Consider the following 17126-nt stretch of genomic DNA (forward strand, 5'->3'; position numbering starts at 1 on the left):
AATCCCTATTGTTTTTTCAACTAATTCCTTCTTTTAATGTCTTTAATTATGAAGAAAAATATTTAGCGGTGATACGCACAAAATGTCGATCATCGCGGCTAACAGATTCGTACAGCGTCACAGCAAATAGTGAAAACTCTCGCAGCTGTGTATAGCATATTCTGTGATGAAGGGTAGCAAGGGTACGTGCCAGAAGCGACCATGACGGATGCGACCCATCAATCACAATTGATCTGCATTTAGTGCCGTCACCAAGTGGCAGACTGTTTATCAGTTGCTAACTTAGTCTTTTCTAAAATAAAGGTCTGACGCCGTGGTTAGCTGGTTAGACTGCCATTGGTCGAAAAATGAATTATTATAATGTTGATGGCTTTACGTCTCAGTAACTACTTTTCTGGTTTAAGGAGACGCCGAGTTGGCGGAATTTAGATCTTCAAGCGTTATTTTAGGTGCCAGTAAATCCACAGACATGAAGCTGACGTATTTGAGCACCTTCAAATACCACCGGACTGAGCCAGGATCGAACCTGCCAAGTTGGAGTCAGAAGACCAACAATTCAACCGTCTGAGCCACTTAGCCTGGATGAAAAAATGTTCACCATCAGAATGTAGGCCGGCAGGGTAGCAGAGTTGGTGGTATACAATTTCTAATCGCTAGATTGCGTGCCAAAAGCCCGGATTCAAATCCAAACCTCTTTGCAGTGTTCAAATGGAATGCGGGAATGTGATGCTGTTGATGGTGATTCGTCCGTAGGATGGAGACGTAAAGCTTAGAACAGAACCCTTGGTATTATTCGAGAGGAGTAGGCTACGTGCCGGCACCAGGTTTCATCTCTCCCTACCTCATCATAATCCCACATCCAGACACGCAGGCCACCCATGGGTGTCAGGTAGAAAGACCTGCACCAGGCAAGTCGAACACGTCCTCAGACACTCCCGGAACTAATAGGATACGATAAGTAAGTAGGCCTAAGTCGTAAATAATTTCAGAGAATTGGAAAATTTATTGAACATCTCCCTTAGTAAATTATTCCACTCCTTAACTCCTTCTCCTATAAACGAAAATTTGCCCCAATTTATCGTCTTGAATTCTAACTGTATCTTCATAATGTGATCTTTCTTTCTTTTAAAAACATCACTCAAACTTACTCGTCTACTAATGTCATTCTATGCCATCTCTCCACAGCAGCTCGTCTTCTTACTTTTATGTCTTCGCAGCCCAAGATTTGCACCATTTTCGTAACGCTACTCATGTGTTTTGTTACCAGACATTATCGACTGTTTTCTTACAGGGTTTCAACCTTAACTTCGGAGTCCCCAGTACAGCGTAATTAGATTCTGAAATAAATTTAGATATGTGGTATCTGATGTAGGTACCCATGCTTCGCAACGGAATTCTACATTGTATTCAGAATTCTCGGTTATGTACTGTACACGTTGTAAGATTATACAACGTTGTATTAAATTGCATAGCTCTCAAAGTTACCAAGAAAAGCGACGGGAAAGTCACTATACGTCTTTTCTCATTTGAAGACTGGGTTAGGAATTAAAATGGCAGGTCCTCTTGCCTGCTAACAGTCACAATGAACTTGGGGAATTTGCAACATGATGGCAGGCCCACTTGCCTACTGGCAGTCGGTCGAGTTGGGCAGTTTGACGATAATGACAGACACTCGCTCTCCACCTGCGTTTTTACATCCTCAGACAGACTGTCTTAGTGGTTTTCCCAACTGAAATCATCATAGGTCATTACAATGAAGTCAGTAGAAATGATGCGATTACAAGCAATGCTATCAATCCTATCATATGAAATACTCGATCAAATAGAAAACCAAAAATTTTCTCATTATTAACGAACAGTGCTATGCTGCCGATCTAACAGTCAAAAGTTCTCGACCTGGAATGACCAGGCCGCAGACATCCGTGAACATGCCTCTGCCATATTCCTTTAAGTGTGCACACTGCTTATTCCAATCAGCGCCTCAGAGCAGGGATTAAATACGTGGATGCTCTGATAAACCGTACCAGTAGTATCAGAAGATCGATGAACCAGAAGAATGTCATGCTAAAGAAGAAAGTTATCTAATTCTACATTCCCCTGTGGGTGGGGGCAATAAAATAACACCCATGGTATTTCCTGCCTGTCGTAAGGGGCTCTCAACTTGGTATCGTGGGTTAGCGACCACGGGGCACTGAGTTGAGTCCTGGCACTGCTTCCACTTGTGCCAGGCTCCTCACTTTCATCTATCCTATCCAACCTCTCTTGGTCAACTCTTGTTCTTTTCCGACCCCAGCGGTATTACAACTTTCTAGGCCTAGGGAGTTTTTCATTTTCACGCCCTTCGTGGCGCTTGTATTTCTTTTGCTGGTATTTTCATTTTTCGCAGAGTCGGATTCCTTCCATTTTTTTTCTACTGCTTTACGTCGCACCGACACAGATAGGTCTTATGGCGACGATGGGATAGGAAAGGCCTAGGAGTGGGAAGGAAGCGGCCGTGGCCTTAATTAAGGTACAGCCCCAGCATTTGCCTGGTGTGAAAATGGGAAACCACGGAAAACCATTTTCAGGGCTGCCGACAGTGGGGTTCGAACCTACTATCTCGCGAATACTGGATACTGGCCGCATCCATTTTTTTTCTCTCTCTCTCTCTGTTTAGTGTTATATAAAGGATGGTCGCCTAGTTGTACTTCCTCTTAAAACAATAATCACCACTACATTAACACGTAGCATTTCTCCTCTAATGGTTGGCGTCAAGAAAAGCATCCAGCAGTAGAAGTCTATCAAATTTGCCACAAACCCTGACCCACAGTGAGAACCGGTCAGAAGTGTTACGTAAAGTAGGGGCAGTAGCTGCTTATAGGACGTGTTGAAATGACATTGCACTTCGTACTGGTACTTCAAAGTAAAGTTCTTGAAAAGCAACTGAGGAAGTTACTGCTCTGTCATAGGCCTATCTGTTTCCTGGAAATCCAGGAACTGATCCTGATGATCCCCAAGAGCTGTACTTATAGATCAGTTAACTGTGAAACAATCTTTGTTAAAATGTAACCGAACTTGTGTTATTCTAGTATTCGGTTGAAAATCACCTGATTGTACATTTCCCCCAAATTTTTAGGATTTTGTCCTTAAAATATCTCTTGGGTCATACTTATCTATGACCCATCTATGTTTTCTTTGGGGAAGGAATACATCGGTTTACGGCATTCCAAATTATACATTACACTGACATATTTCAACGAGTTCTTGAATTGGGTTTAGATATTACGCGTGCGCGCGTGTGTGTGAGAAGTAATTTATGTTTTATTTAAACTTTCGTAAGAAATGTACTAATTCATTATTATTTGTGAGCCTTTCATGCAATCGTTCGAATTGTTCTCCGTAAAGATTGCATTTCCCGATGACTAATTCAGTGTACATTAATGTTGTGCACAGTTTGCAGTTTACTAGTTGAACAGAACAAAGACAATTTCATTCCCTACCCCGTAAGTAGTGTTCTCAATTTTTGGCCATTTTTCTAACTTTTTCTGGTTCTGATTTATCTTACCTTATCTTGGGCGATGACACAGCTTATCAAATGACAATTTGCTTGTCAACGCCGGTCGCATCCGGCACGGTTACAGATTATGTGGTCGCTAGTGGCACGGGTCGCATGCGACACGGTCGCATCTGGCACGACACCTTTTTGCCTAGGTCATGGACATTGAGGTATGATTCACCCGCTTACCGCGCGCATTCGTCAGTCTGGGAATCTTACTCATTATCAGGTGTATGCATAAGTTTTTGCCGGGTTTTGTGGGAAAGAAAACGTAATTTTCAAAGGAAATTCATTTTTTGTTTATTAAAAATATTGGCCATCGGCTTCTACACACTTCGCCCATCTTTCAGGTAAGTTATGAATAGCATGCCAGAAAAACTGCTCGTCCTTTGCGGCAAACCATTCGTCGAGCCATTTTCCAACTTCCTCGAAATTGCTGAAGTGCAGCTCTGCGAGCGCGTGTCCCGCTGAGGCGAAGAGGTGAGTGAGATGGCGCCAGGTCGGGGCTGTACGGCGGGTGCGCAAGGATGTCCCATCCAAGCGATTTCAAGGTGTCTTTCACTGGTTTTGCTGTGTGAGACGGCACACTGTCGTGTAACAAAATCACTTTGCCATGTCTTCTGGCCCATTCCGGTCGTCTTTCGATCAATGCGTGATTTAAATTAATAATTTGTTGGCGTTAGCGTTGTGCACGCTTTCACTGGGCTTCAGGAGTTCATAATACACAATACCGCTCTGGTCACACAAAGCATGGTCTTCTTGCCGAAACGATTTGGCCTTGGAGTTGAAGGACCGGCTTCGCCAGGTGACAACCACGATTTTCTCCGCTTCGGATTTTCAAAATAAATCCATTTTTCATCACCTGTCACAATTCGATACAGGAACGATTTTCTTTCGTGGCGTTGAAGCAGAATTTCAAAAGTAACTTTGCGATTTTCCATTTGCCGTTCATTCAAATCGTGTGGGACCTATTTACCGAGTTTACTGATCTTCCCCCATTGTTCGTAAAGGTCTGCTGATTGTTTCTTGTGACATTTAATGCTTGTGCCAATTGCTGGTTGCGTTTGAGTTGGGCCACCATCCAGTAACGCCTACAATTGCTCGTCATCGCAATTTTGTGGTCTACCAGAACGCGCACTGTCTTTCACATTGAAATCACCACGTTTAAATTGTCAAAACCATGTCTCCCATGTTTCAATCGATGGAGCGTGTTCACCACATGTTTCTACCAGCAAATGCATTTTTCTTTTGATTAAATAAGGAAAACAATGCGTGCCGCAAATGTTCTTTTTCAGGCACAAACGTCGACATGATCACTGAACGATACAACACAGATGCTAGTGTTTGGCGGACTCAACATGTGTGTGTTGGTAGGTTAATGTCAGACGAACAAACTGACGTATGTGTCAAATTCACATCACGCGATGCGTACTGTTCCCTGGCGCCATCTCTTAGTAAAACCTGAAAAGACTTACCTGGTAAATGTTTGTGTGCAGTTCTATCTAGTGTGTTACTTCGTTAGTGTACTAACTACTAGATGATATTTTAATTGTATAATCACGCCGAACTTCTGTTTAACTGTAAAACATATGTAATTATTGTTCCGATGTGTAAAGTTTTACTGTATAGTATTGTTATTACCGCAATGAAGTTGGTAGACTCAACCTTTACGTCTCTTTCGAAATTCTCTCAGAGGGCCTAATAAACATTACCATTTTGTTGCTTTTCTTCAATTTTAATGAGCCCCTCCCTCCGCTATAGCCCTAAACCTGGGTTCTTTTTGTTGTCTAACATCTAGGTCATCGGCCCCTAATGGTAAGAAATGAGACGAAAAAGAATGACAAATGAAAAGTCCAAAATCCTCCACTGACCAGAAATCAAAACGCGACGACGAAGAATGAATGGATGAATATAAATTTAAAACAAACTGTGGATCCGACCCGCAATGTCTCGCATTCACAGAAACTGACGTGAAATAATAGTATTACTGACTAAGGGACTACGTCTATAGCATAATACTGAATCAATGATGCTTTTAGTCTAAAGGGGTCCAAAATCCAAATCATCGGTCCCTCATAATGGTACTTTTTGCTAGGAAAATAGAACCATGGTATTTGTCATGTTGCGCTACTAATCAAAAGTAGCGTAGATTCGCGCTATTCCACACAGTATGGTACTACTCACAGGTAATGAAATTCGCACAATACAGACCTATGGTGTTTCGCACATTGCAGCGCCATTTACAGGCAACGCAAACCTACGGTGTTCATCACATAAGGGTACTAACCACAGGGAATCGTACTATCCCGTGGTGTTCCTCATACAGTGGGTACTAATCATAGGCAAGCCAGAACCATGTTATCGCTCATATAGTGATACTAATCAGTAATCACAAACCTATTTGGTGTGTAACATAGTGGTACTACGCGCAAGTAAAAGTGACCCATGGTGTTCCCCACGTGGTAGTACTAATTACAAGTAGTTTCATGGTTCTAATACAATCATCCTTTGGTCGCCCCTTTTAGTCGCATCTTACGACAGGCAGGGGATACCGTGGGTGTATTCTTCGTCTGCGTCCCCCACCCACAGGGGGTCGAACAATTCAACACACACTGGAAGAACTGAAAGAAAACATTACGAATGAAATGAGGACTCACTCGTGTCAGCCAGAATGTGGTTACTAGATACAGTGCCTGTATAACCCAGGAAGGTAAGATTTCATATACGATTGTATACACCCTTAAGGCAGGGCGGCCGCGCGCGACGTAAGTACAAACACCGTGCATTCGGTCTGAGTTTATAAGAAAGACCCTGTATGGAAGCCCCCTTCCCATCATCAAAGAAAAGAAAAAGTGTTTAATAGACATACGCAAGTATCTGAGCTCAGAATACAGGAATTTTTACGAAAATCTCCTCTGTGAAGATTAGCATTACTGGTTTGACTATGTGTAGTATTGACAAGATATTGTATAGGCTTTTGGGCTTGTGCCTATACAATATAATGTCTATAAGTACGGGCCGTGAAAGCATTAATGGCAACATACGTGTAGTATTGTATAACTTGACACGGTTGCATTCTTTTATTTTTATTTGGTTGCCTTGTCGATTTTAATGATAGTTTAATGGTTTAATACACATCTGTCTGATTTTTCCATTTTAGTCAGACTCCCTGTCTGAAGTACGATGATTTTTTCAGTTATTTTCAAATTAATGTCTAATTATACCTGATATAAGGTATTTAAAGTTAATGTAATTAATGTATTTTCTATGTAATGAAGTACAATAGAAAATTATTCCTGATATTATGTTAATGCATGCTGTGTTCGCTATACAACTTGTACGGGCAGTCGCATACAGCATTGTTCCTCTATATCGAGATTTCGAACAGGTGTTGCACAGTCATTGGAGCAGCATTATGCCATCTGATGATTGAATATGATGTATTACTCACCAATAATTACGGTACGCTAATTTTTGTTTTAAAGTCAAAAATTAATATATGTACGACGAAGAAACGTTATCTTTATTCCTGTACATTTTGATAAATGTGCCATACAGCGTTGTTGGGTGGCGTGCTTCAATTATGCTTGCCGTTATCCCGTCGTGCCATCATTTCTTCGCTAGGTTCAATTTCCTATTAATTTCCTTCAAATTCTCCTTATTTCGACAATTATTTCTAACCATTTCTTTCCAACTTGCACCCCCTTCTTAGTCTATTTACTTCTCTTTTATAATATAGTGGGTCTTACCATTCCTCGCCACCTTTAAAAGGTACATACCTACTTTTACATTCCTCTCCAACTGCTTCAAAACCCATCCCACAGTCTGCTTACATTTTTATTTGCCATTTTCCACTGATCGCAGTTCCTTTTAAAAACTCCCTCATTCATGTCTTATCAACCGTATGGTACTGCCTAATACTCCTACTTTTACAACCTTCCATTCTAGTTCGTTTTTCGTAAAACTACGTCGAAAACAGCTTCGTGATCACTTACACCATCTATTGCTTCAGTTTCTCTACAGAGCTCATCTGATTTCACCAGTACCACGTCCAGACTATTCTTCCCGCTAATTGGTTTCTTCACTTTCTGATTCAGCTGTCCTCCCAGTTTCTTGGTCATGCTTTTGTCATTCGCATTACCTTCCCAATTGACATTTGGTAAACTGAGATCACCCGCTACAGTCACGATCCTTTCCGTGTCGTTTCCCATATAGCTGATTATCTTATTTGTAATTCCGCATCAGCGCCAAACTTTCCAGGTCTGTACCACTCCAAAAACATAAAGTTGCCTATTATCTTGAGAGATGTGCCGTAGGCTTCTTGTTCACGACACGAATGTTCGCCGGAACGGTAATTCCGTCGCTCGGTAGGTAAACCGTGTGGCCTTGTCCACCGAAACGGCAGGCGTGCGGTGTTCCACTCCAGTCGAGGTAAGTCAGCGCTGTAGAATGGAGAATGGATGTATACACTCTTATCGCACTATACTATTAAAAAAAAAAAAAGAACACTGGTGACGTAGAATGTAGGGGGCGTATCCTGTGTTACATACCTATTTTGTGTCTATCTTCCAATTTTTCGAAATAATATTTCAGGTGTGAGCTTACATCCTTCTAAGCTTGCAAATTTAGCCGCTTGTCTTTGTACTCTTCAATTATCTTGTCTTAAAGCACTGGTCTTTCCTCAACAAGCGTAATTAATACGAGGGTTGGAACTTAAATAGTGGCAACACTGCTGTGGAGACGCTATGCAACGGAATCTAATATTGACGTTGATACCACACATTGGTCACATACCTACCTTACCTCAAGAGCAAATGGACTCGCCCTTCCCACATCACCTGCGTGCGCACAAGCGAGAGAAACACAGTCACTTGTGAGCTAGCGGTCTAACGTAACGTTGTCACTATGTTTTCCAAACAGGAACAACGGAGTTGGATCAAGATTGAATGTGCCAGAGGTCGTACAGCACGGCAGTGTCATCAAGGTCTTCAAGAGGCTTGCGGGGAATCAGCATTGCCTTACAGAACAGTGACACGTTGGGTAAGAGCCTTCAACGATGGTTGGCAAACTGTGGCGGACATTCATCGGGCACGTCGTCCTACGAGCGTCAGTGAAGAAGAAGTCCATGCTCTTGCCGCGTTACCTGACAGTGATCGAAACCAGACGATTCGTGAGCTCGCATTCGCTTCAGAACTGTTGCAGAGATTCAACAGGCAGTAGACCACTCCACTCGCACCATTAACAGAACAAGCTCTGCTAAGGGTATAACACGACTTCCAAATCGCTGGCAATGAGTTATACACAACGCTGGTGACTACATTGAAGGACAGTAAAGGTTGCTAACACGTGACTCTTTTGTATCTGTTGTAAATAAATAGTTGCCACTATGTAAGTTCCAACCTTCGTACTTCACTATCAATATTTAAGTGCGCACTTATTATAATCAGAAGAATATCACAGATACTACGTGAACCTTGCACTCGATCTCCCTGCCAAGTGATGACTCAACGGCGAATTCGCCGGCTCGTGGAGACATGCTCATACTATTGCATGATGCACTGACAACACGTTGGACCGTTCAGCTGCCGTCTCCACAGTGGGAATCCGGCTCCACATCCGGCACTCAAAACGGTAAATTTGCCGTGATGGCTAGTGGACAAATTTCCATTTGTAACAATGTCTCAATGATTTCATGTTTCTCATGAATTAGATTGTTTGTTTGTTGATTTTTTCTTTCTTTCTTTCTTTTTTTTTTTTTTTTACAAATTGTTTTACCTCGCACCGACACAGATAGGTATTATGGCGACGAAGGTACAGGAACAAGCTAGGAGTGGGAAGGAAGCGGCCGTGGCCTTAAGGTACAGCCCCAGCATTTGCCTGGTGTGAAAATGGGAAACCACGGAAAACCATCTTCAGAGCTGCCGACAGTGGGGTTCGAACCCACTATCTCCCGAATACTGGCCACACTTAAGCGACTGCAGCTCGGTAGATTGATATTGTTAAGACAATTCCAATGTTCTTATGAGATTAGCTTATTAATTTGGCTTTTAATATCGTGATATAGAATTACTTCCTGGTGTTCCAATGGAATTTAAGTTGGAATGTTACAGCATAAGTAAGTTTGATGGCATTGTCTTATCAATGTACGGTATACCACTTACCAGAATCAAGTCAGTAATACTACACTTGCTGTCTGAACTATTGGAAAAGAACTCGATACTTAACAAGGAAACAACGTAAGTGTCTTTCGCACTTTAAGGTACAGTTAACTGTAGGTCATCGAAGCGCCTGATATTCTGTATACTCGAACATATTCGTAAACCGTTAAAGATAATTAAAGATCTATTTTTCCTTTTAATAATGTTACCACGGGGCTCATAGTCTACATTGTAGGGCCCCAGGAGCTCTTAATTTGGGAGCGTGGCTTGGCGACCACGGGGCCCTTAACTGAGTCCTGGCATTGCTTCCAGTTACATGTGACAGGCTCCTCACTTTCATCTATCCTATCCAACGTTCCTTGGTCAACTCTTGTTCTTTTTCCGACCCCGACGGTATTAGAGCAATCGAGGCCTAGGGAGTCTTTCATTTTCACGCCCTTCGTGGCCCTTCGCTTTCTTTGGCAGGTACCTTTACCTTTATTGATGATGATGCTTGTTGTTTAAAGGGGCTTAAGATCTAGGTCATCGGCTCCTAATGGTACGAAATGAGACGAAATGGAATGACAAATTAAAAGTATAAAATCCGCCACTGACCAGAATTCAAAACGTGAGGACGAAGATTGAATGGATGGATATGAATGTTAAACAATCAGTGGATCCGACCCGCAATGTCTCGCATTCACAGAAACTGGCGTGAAACAATAGTACTACTGACCAAGGGACTGCTTCTGTAGCATAATACTGAATCGATATCACATACGTGTACGAACCACAGGGGCCCGCACTATCCCGTGGTGTTCCTCATATAGTGGGTACTAATCATAGGCAAGCCAGAACCATGGTGTCGCTGCTAAAGTGCTACTTATCACCGGTACTGTAATAGCCGGCAACGCACTCTGTTGCTACTAATCACAAACCTATTTGGTACCTAACATAGTGGTACTACGCGCAAGTAAAAGTGACCCATGCTGTTCCCCGCCTGATGGTACTAATCACAAGTAGTTTCATGGTTCTAATACAGTCATCCCTTGGTCGCCCCTTTTAGTCGCCTCTTACGATAGCCTGCGGACACCGTGGATGTATTCTTCGTCTGTGCCCCCCACCCACAGGGGGTTGTGTGTTTGGTCCGCGAGAGGTATTTTATTTCCCTCAAGTCCGCCGGCAAGCCGGTTAGGACCCCCATATCCGCCACCTGGGACGCGCCACGTGGGAGTATCACCTCTCCCCCTGCTACGCCAGCGTAGTAGGTTCGTGGATATCTTCCATTTTTCGAAGTGTCGGATGATGCTTGTTGTTTAAAGGGGCCTAAGATCTAGGTCATCGGCTTCTAATGGTACGGATCCCTTCGTCTCTTATTAGCGTTATATAGAGGATGGTTGCCTAGTGGTTCTTCCTCTTAAAACCATAATCACCACCTCTACCTTGTAGAACTTTTCTAGAGTGTTATCTGTCCAAATAACAATTCCATTTTTTTCTTTTAAAAATAGAATTGCACTCATGTGTACAACTAGCGTTAGGGCTTGATTGGAAAGACAGAAGTCGAATTCTCAGTCTTGTGCAAATTGCAAAGCAAAGAAATAGAACTGAATGGAACCAAAAGAGAGATTAGCATTGCCAATTTTATAACACCAATATCTTACAACAAATGTCGCAGTCACGTGAGTGTACAGCTACTCAGTGATGGGAAAAGTACAAAAGTAATTGGGCTCAATTACAGTTTCGTGGGAGGTGTTTTTTTTTTTGTTTTTTTGTTTTTCTTTTACGTCGCACCGACACAGATAACTTGACGATGGCGACTATGGGACAGAAAGCGACACGGTCTTAACTAAGGTACAGCCCCAGCATTTGTCGGGTGTGAAAATGGGAAACTACAGAAAACTGCCTTCAGGGCTGCCGACAGTGGCGGCAATAAGGACCCCGCTGGGCGGGTGGGCCTATGGCCTGTGAGGGGCCCATGACTTTCTTCATTCAGTAGATAAAGAGTGATTTTACCTATTGATAAAGCTACAGCATAGAACACAGTATTATTTGTATTGCAGAGGGTTATTCCAAACATAAGCCGTCGTAGTGTAGAGCTTCTTTCATCAATAGGAGTACGGTAGTTATTACTGAAAGAATTTGGGTTTTCCAACCTGTTCTAAAAATAACCATCGCTTGCTGCCACTCACAACACACAACAATCAACAAGGCTTTTGAAGTAATCAGCCAGTTCTTAGAACCAAGTAGTCAGCGAAGATGTGATAATAAAGACATCCTCCTTATCTACAGTAAACTCTAAATACTGAAATTTCGAGCGTGTTTACAACTCTCGGCGGTCAGTGTAGCTATACTAGACTTAACTAAAGTTGGCGTCTGACAGGTAAGGTTGGAGGGAGGAGCACTGCACGTGCCATTTCACGATGTTGCCACATTCCAGCATTCCTTTCTACATACTCTTACCCCTCGCTTCCGGCTCACTTGTTCCCTCCTTCATTCTGACCGCTGTGACCTGTTGTAGACTACCTGGCCAGGCGATGTCGTCCCATTTGCAATCACTCTTATACAAACAATCAGGTTCTTATCAGTGACAGTGACAGGTTTGGCAACTCCCAGCAAGACGAGCTGCCCTGAAGTTTTATCTCCATGGCAACCGCAGTCGCCCCACCCTCGTTTCCATGGCAACCACACAGCCACTCCCTTTATCCCGCCTCGGCAGGCAGTAAACGGACCTCCCTCTAAGAAATGTCAGACACCAACTCTTATTATTAACAGTATAAGTAGATGGAAAGTTGATATGTAAATTATTTGGTCCTAGGAACGAGATAATATCTTAATATTGTGACGGTCAGCGTGTTTTGGTTACTATAACTGGAATATGCATTTCTTGTGTGTGTGTTTTCGTACCACATAACCAAACCAAAAACCAAACCAAACCCCATGGCACTACAGCCCTTGAAGGGCCTTGGCCTACCAAGCGACCGCTGCTCAGCCCGAAGGCCTGCAGATTACGAGGTGTCGTGTGGTCAGCACGACGAATCCTCTCGGCCGTTATTCTTGGCTTTCTAGACCGGGGCCGCTATCTCACCGTCAAATAACTCTTCAATTCTAATCACGTAGGCTGAGTGGACCTCGAACCAGCCATCAGGTCCAGGTAAAAATCCCTGGCCTGGCCGGGAATCGAACCCGGGGCCTCCGGGTAAGAGGCAGGCACGCTACCCCTACACCGCGGGGCCGGCTTTCGTACCACATAAGTGTATTATTTTAATTCCTTCGCATATGAAAACTAAATTACGTAATTATTATTATTATCGTTGCGTCGTTGTTCATTGTAATAATATACAACCCTGTACAACGAAATAAACTTGTAACTTTCCTTATCAGGAAATGAGGGGCCCATTTTCAATTACTGCGGGTGGGAGCTTCTTAGCTCCGCTACTGGCTGCCGAGTGTGGGATTCGAGCCCACCATCTGCCGAATACAAGGTCACAGCTACGTCACCCTGACAGAAACTACCTCGGTCAATGAGCAGCAAAGTTGAAACAAATAAACACTGCACTGCATTAAAAAAAAAACTGACAACTCATTTCACGCATTTCCAAACAGTCCTTTGAAGTACCGCTTGTTAAACGATAGAGAAGTACTATAATACATACGATGATATCAAAAAGGTGTTAAATCACATAATTTATTATAGTATTCTTACGGGCCCAGAAGAGCAAATACATACGAGAGAACTCTTTAGGTCTATGTCAACAGCTCATGTTTAATGCGTAGTGCGTTTTGTGGTTCCATGTTTTGTGATTCAATCGAACTACACCTTCAGGGTGGGTGATGAAAACTTTCTCGCTCGTTCAGTCGAATAGGGCAAAACACTGCTGGCAAATGAAGCACGTTCAAATACATTCGTTTTGTTCTTTTTTTCTCATTGTATGTGTGTGCGCGCATTCTGTACAGACTCAGAACGTCATCCCAGTATAATATTATGGAAGGTTCATACGTGTATATGTATTCTCAGTGTATATTTAATGTATATGTTTTGTATTCTAATGTATTTATAGCTGGCTGTTTGGTCTGACACCTAAAACCAATAAAAAAAATTAAAAATACATTCGTTTTTGTAGAAAAATACTTGTCCAATTTGCAAAATTATCACAGCTTTGAATTTGGCATGTCCGTACGTTTAAGGCCAAGTTTATAAAACACTGTAGTTCCATATTTTTTAAAGTTAGCACCTTATCTCAGCAGACGTTGACACCGCGGAAAAATACTGCCATTGTGGGACCCTTAGCAAAATTACTGGAAGTGAAAATAGATTTTCGATATATTTAACAATTTACGACTAATTTGAGGTGGACATTTTGGCTGAATAGCCTTTTTCATACATGGAGGAAAATCATAAACTTCTTCACAATCACTATAGTCGGCACATGGACAGACTATAATAAATCACTGCTACAATACGAGAATTCAATGTGATTATCATTTTTAACAAATTGGTTCGTTTAATGTCATTGTATAGGGACAGTCCGAATCTAACGTGGTTGTTTCTTTTCTTCAATGCACTTTACGTCGCAGGGACACAGAGAGGTCTTATGGCGACGATGGGAAGGAAGCGACAGTGTTAAGGGGGGAACCACGGAAGGCCATCTTCAGCGTTGCCGACAGTGGGGTTCGAACCCACCATCTCCCGAATGCAAGCTGATAGCTACGTGACCCAAACCGCACATCCACTTCGTCGTTCTAACGTATTTCTTCTACGATGTCCAACCACAAGCACATCATAAGAATTTAACAAAAGAGGATAAAATAGAAATTAAACTCCTCAAGAACATGAAAATCCTTACGATTGTAATGGACGAAATATTATTATTATTATTATTATTATTATTATTATTATTGTTATTATTATTATTATTATTATTATTATTATTATTCCGCTTTTCCCACACCTGTGGGGTCATGGGTGCGAACTGTGTCGCACGTGTGAATTTGGCCCTGTTTTACAGCCGGATGCCCTTCCTGACGCCAACCATATATGGAGGGATGTAATCACTATTGCGTGTTTCTGTGGTGGTTGGTAGTGTAGTGTGTTGTGTGAATATGAAGAGGAAAGTGTTGGGACAAACACAAACACCTAGTCCCCGAGCCAGAAGAATTAATCTGACGAGATTAAAATCCCCGACCCGGCCGGGAATCGAACCCGGGACCCTCTGAACCGAAGGCCTCAAGGCTGACCATTCAGTCAATGAGTCGGACATTGTAATGGATGAAATAAGGAAAGACATTTAAATGGTGGTTGTTTTAGTGGTCCATTAATATAAGAGTTTTTGCCTTCCTGTTTGGTGTCATGTGACACCTGACAATCCTACATGCAATAGTTTAAGAGTCCCAATATTTGGTATTAACAATATCAGTGAATTTTTTTTAATTATTATTACTCAGGTTGCATCTTCATTAATTGGTCTAGATGTGCAATAATACAAAGTTTTGAAACCGCAAAATGGGTAGTTTTACCAACTGTAACTAAATTTAGATTTTTCCCATTATAACATTTATTATAATCCGGCGTGTAGATCTGATGTGCTTCCACACAAACAAACACCAACGGAATCGCAGAACATCAAAATAAAATACCACTGCTTAAAGAACTTTGAAAACGGTATCTTCTGCGAGGCTGTATTGCACTACAGGTGCAAGCAAAAGCAGCTTCTGAACATAGAAAATGATGACTGAAGATTTTGGATTGTTTGCAGTGAACTATCTTGAAGCCATATGGTTTTCTATAACAAATGTAGACAGTGAGAAAGAGTTTTCTGCTTATAGAGAGGGATTCTTACATAGAGGTAAGTACTCTCCACTGTGATACCGTAATATATAAACAATGATATGCTTGTATTTTGGTGATAAAGAGTGGAGTGCGAGATTAAGAAATGTACATTTTCAGTTATTAAAGAACAGTACAACAAAACTACTTCTACTACTAATTAAAGGGACCTGTTGTTATCACGAGATGATGACCACTATGTGAGTACTTTAAGCACCTCTTGGAGAATTGTAATTCACCACTCGCGTACACATTTATTATGGCTTAATTCCTCACAAAATAGAGGCTCTAGTAACATGTAATCAAAACTCGAAAGTGTTACTTACTACTGCTAAAACTCGTGTCAGCCAGGATGATAACAGTCGCTAGTAGCCACATGATTCACCCAACCACCCTTACACACACACTGTAACTAAACTGGCCACCTGCACGCGGTACGCTATGAAAGGGACAGGAGTGGGGGAAGCCTGGACGTAGTTAGAAATCTCGCTTCGGGAGAGTCCAATTTGAGATGGCTTTACTTTTTCGGAATTAAAAAAAAAAAAATGTGTCGATCGTCATAATCCTATTCTAATGCGATTCTCACGTTTATTGACAAATACAAAGAAAACGCTCTTCTTCTCCTTCTTTACGCATGTTGACCCCATGTTTTTCTGTCCAGTCGGTTGATGTGTGCAGTAAACTGTCGTGAATAAATAGCCCAGTACGTTGTGCTCCAAGATGTGTAGCCACAATATTCTTCGCTCTCTTCCTCTTTTGTTTCCGACCTTCCTTTCCATAACCAACTATAGAGGGTAGTACTGTATTTGCACGATCTATGTTCATTAAGTTTCAGGACTTATTCATTAAACACTCTTGCAGCCCACGGTATTTTAAGTAACCTGGGGTAAGTTTACATCTTCAATCAATCAATCAATCAATCAATCAATCCTGATCTGCATTTAGGGCAGTCGCCCAGGTGGCAGATTCCCTATCTGTTGTTTTCCTAGCCTTTTCCTAAATGATTTCAAAGAAATTGGAAATTTATTGAACATCTCCCTTGGTAAGTTATTCCAATCCCTAACTCCCCTTCCTATAAATGAATATTTGCCCCAGTTTGACCTCTTGAATTCCAACTTTATCTTCATATTGTGATCTTTCCTACTTTTATAAACGCCACTCAAACTTATTCGTCTACTAATGTCATTTCACGCCATCTCTCCGCTGACAGCTCGGAACATACCACTTAGTCGAGCAGCTCTTCTTCTTTCTCCCAATTCTTCCCAGCCCAAACTTTGCAACATTTTTGTAACGCTACTCTTTTGTTGGAAATCACCCAGAACAAATCGAACTGCTTTTCTTTGGATTTTTTCCAGTTCTTGAATCAGGTAATCCTGGTGAGGGTCCCATACACTGGAACCATACTCTAGCTGGGGTCTTAGCAGAGACTTATATGCCCTCTCCTTTACATCCTTACTACAACCCCTAATCACCCTCATAACCATGTGCAGAGATCTGTACCCTTTATTTACAATCCCATTTATGTGATTACCCCAATGAAGATCTTTCCTTATACTAACACATATCTTCTTTATTGTAGCAACTTTTAGCGTCCATCGACCACATAGAAGTATAGACAAGCAGTAACATT

General features: G+C 41.9%; 1 protein-coding gene across 1 annotated transcript in view; it reads right to left on the reverse strand.

Moving 5' to 3' along the window:
* Window positions 1-15899, reverse strand: part of LOC136881783 (phosphatidylinositol phosphatase PTPRQ) — a 153892-nt gene extending 137993 nt beyond the window's left edge. The window contains exon 1 of the mRNA XM_067154221.2: window positions 15823-15899. Coding sequence (XP_067010322.2) covers window positions 15823-15874 — 52 coding nt within the window. The 5' untranslated portion in view covers window positions 15875-15899. The remainder of the gene's footprint in view (window positions 1-15822) is intronic.
* Between the last annotated feature and the right edge of the window lie 1227 nt (window positions 15900-17126).

This window comes from Anabrus simplex, chromosome 10 (assembly GCF_040414725.1).
Source record: "Anabrus simplex isolate iqAnaSimp1 chromosome 10, ASM4041472v1, whole genome shotgun sequence".
Lineage (NCBI taxonomy): Eukaryota > Metazoa > Arthropoda > Insecta > Orthoptera > Tettigoniidae > Anabrus > Anabrus simplex.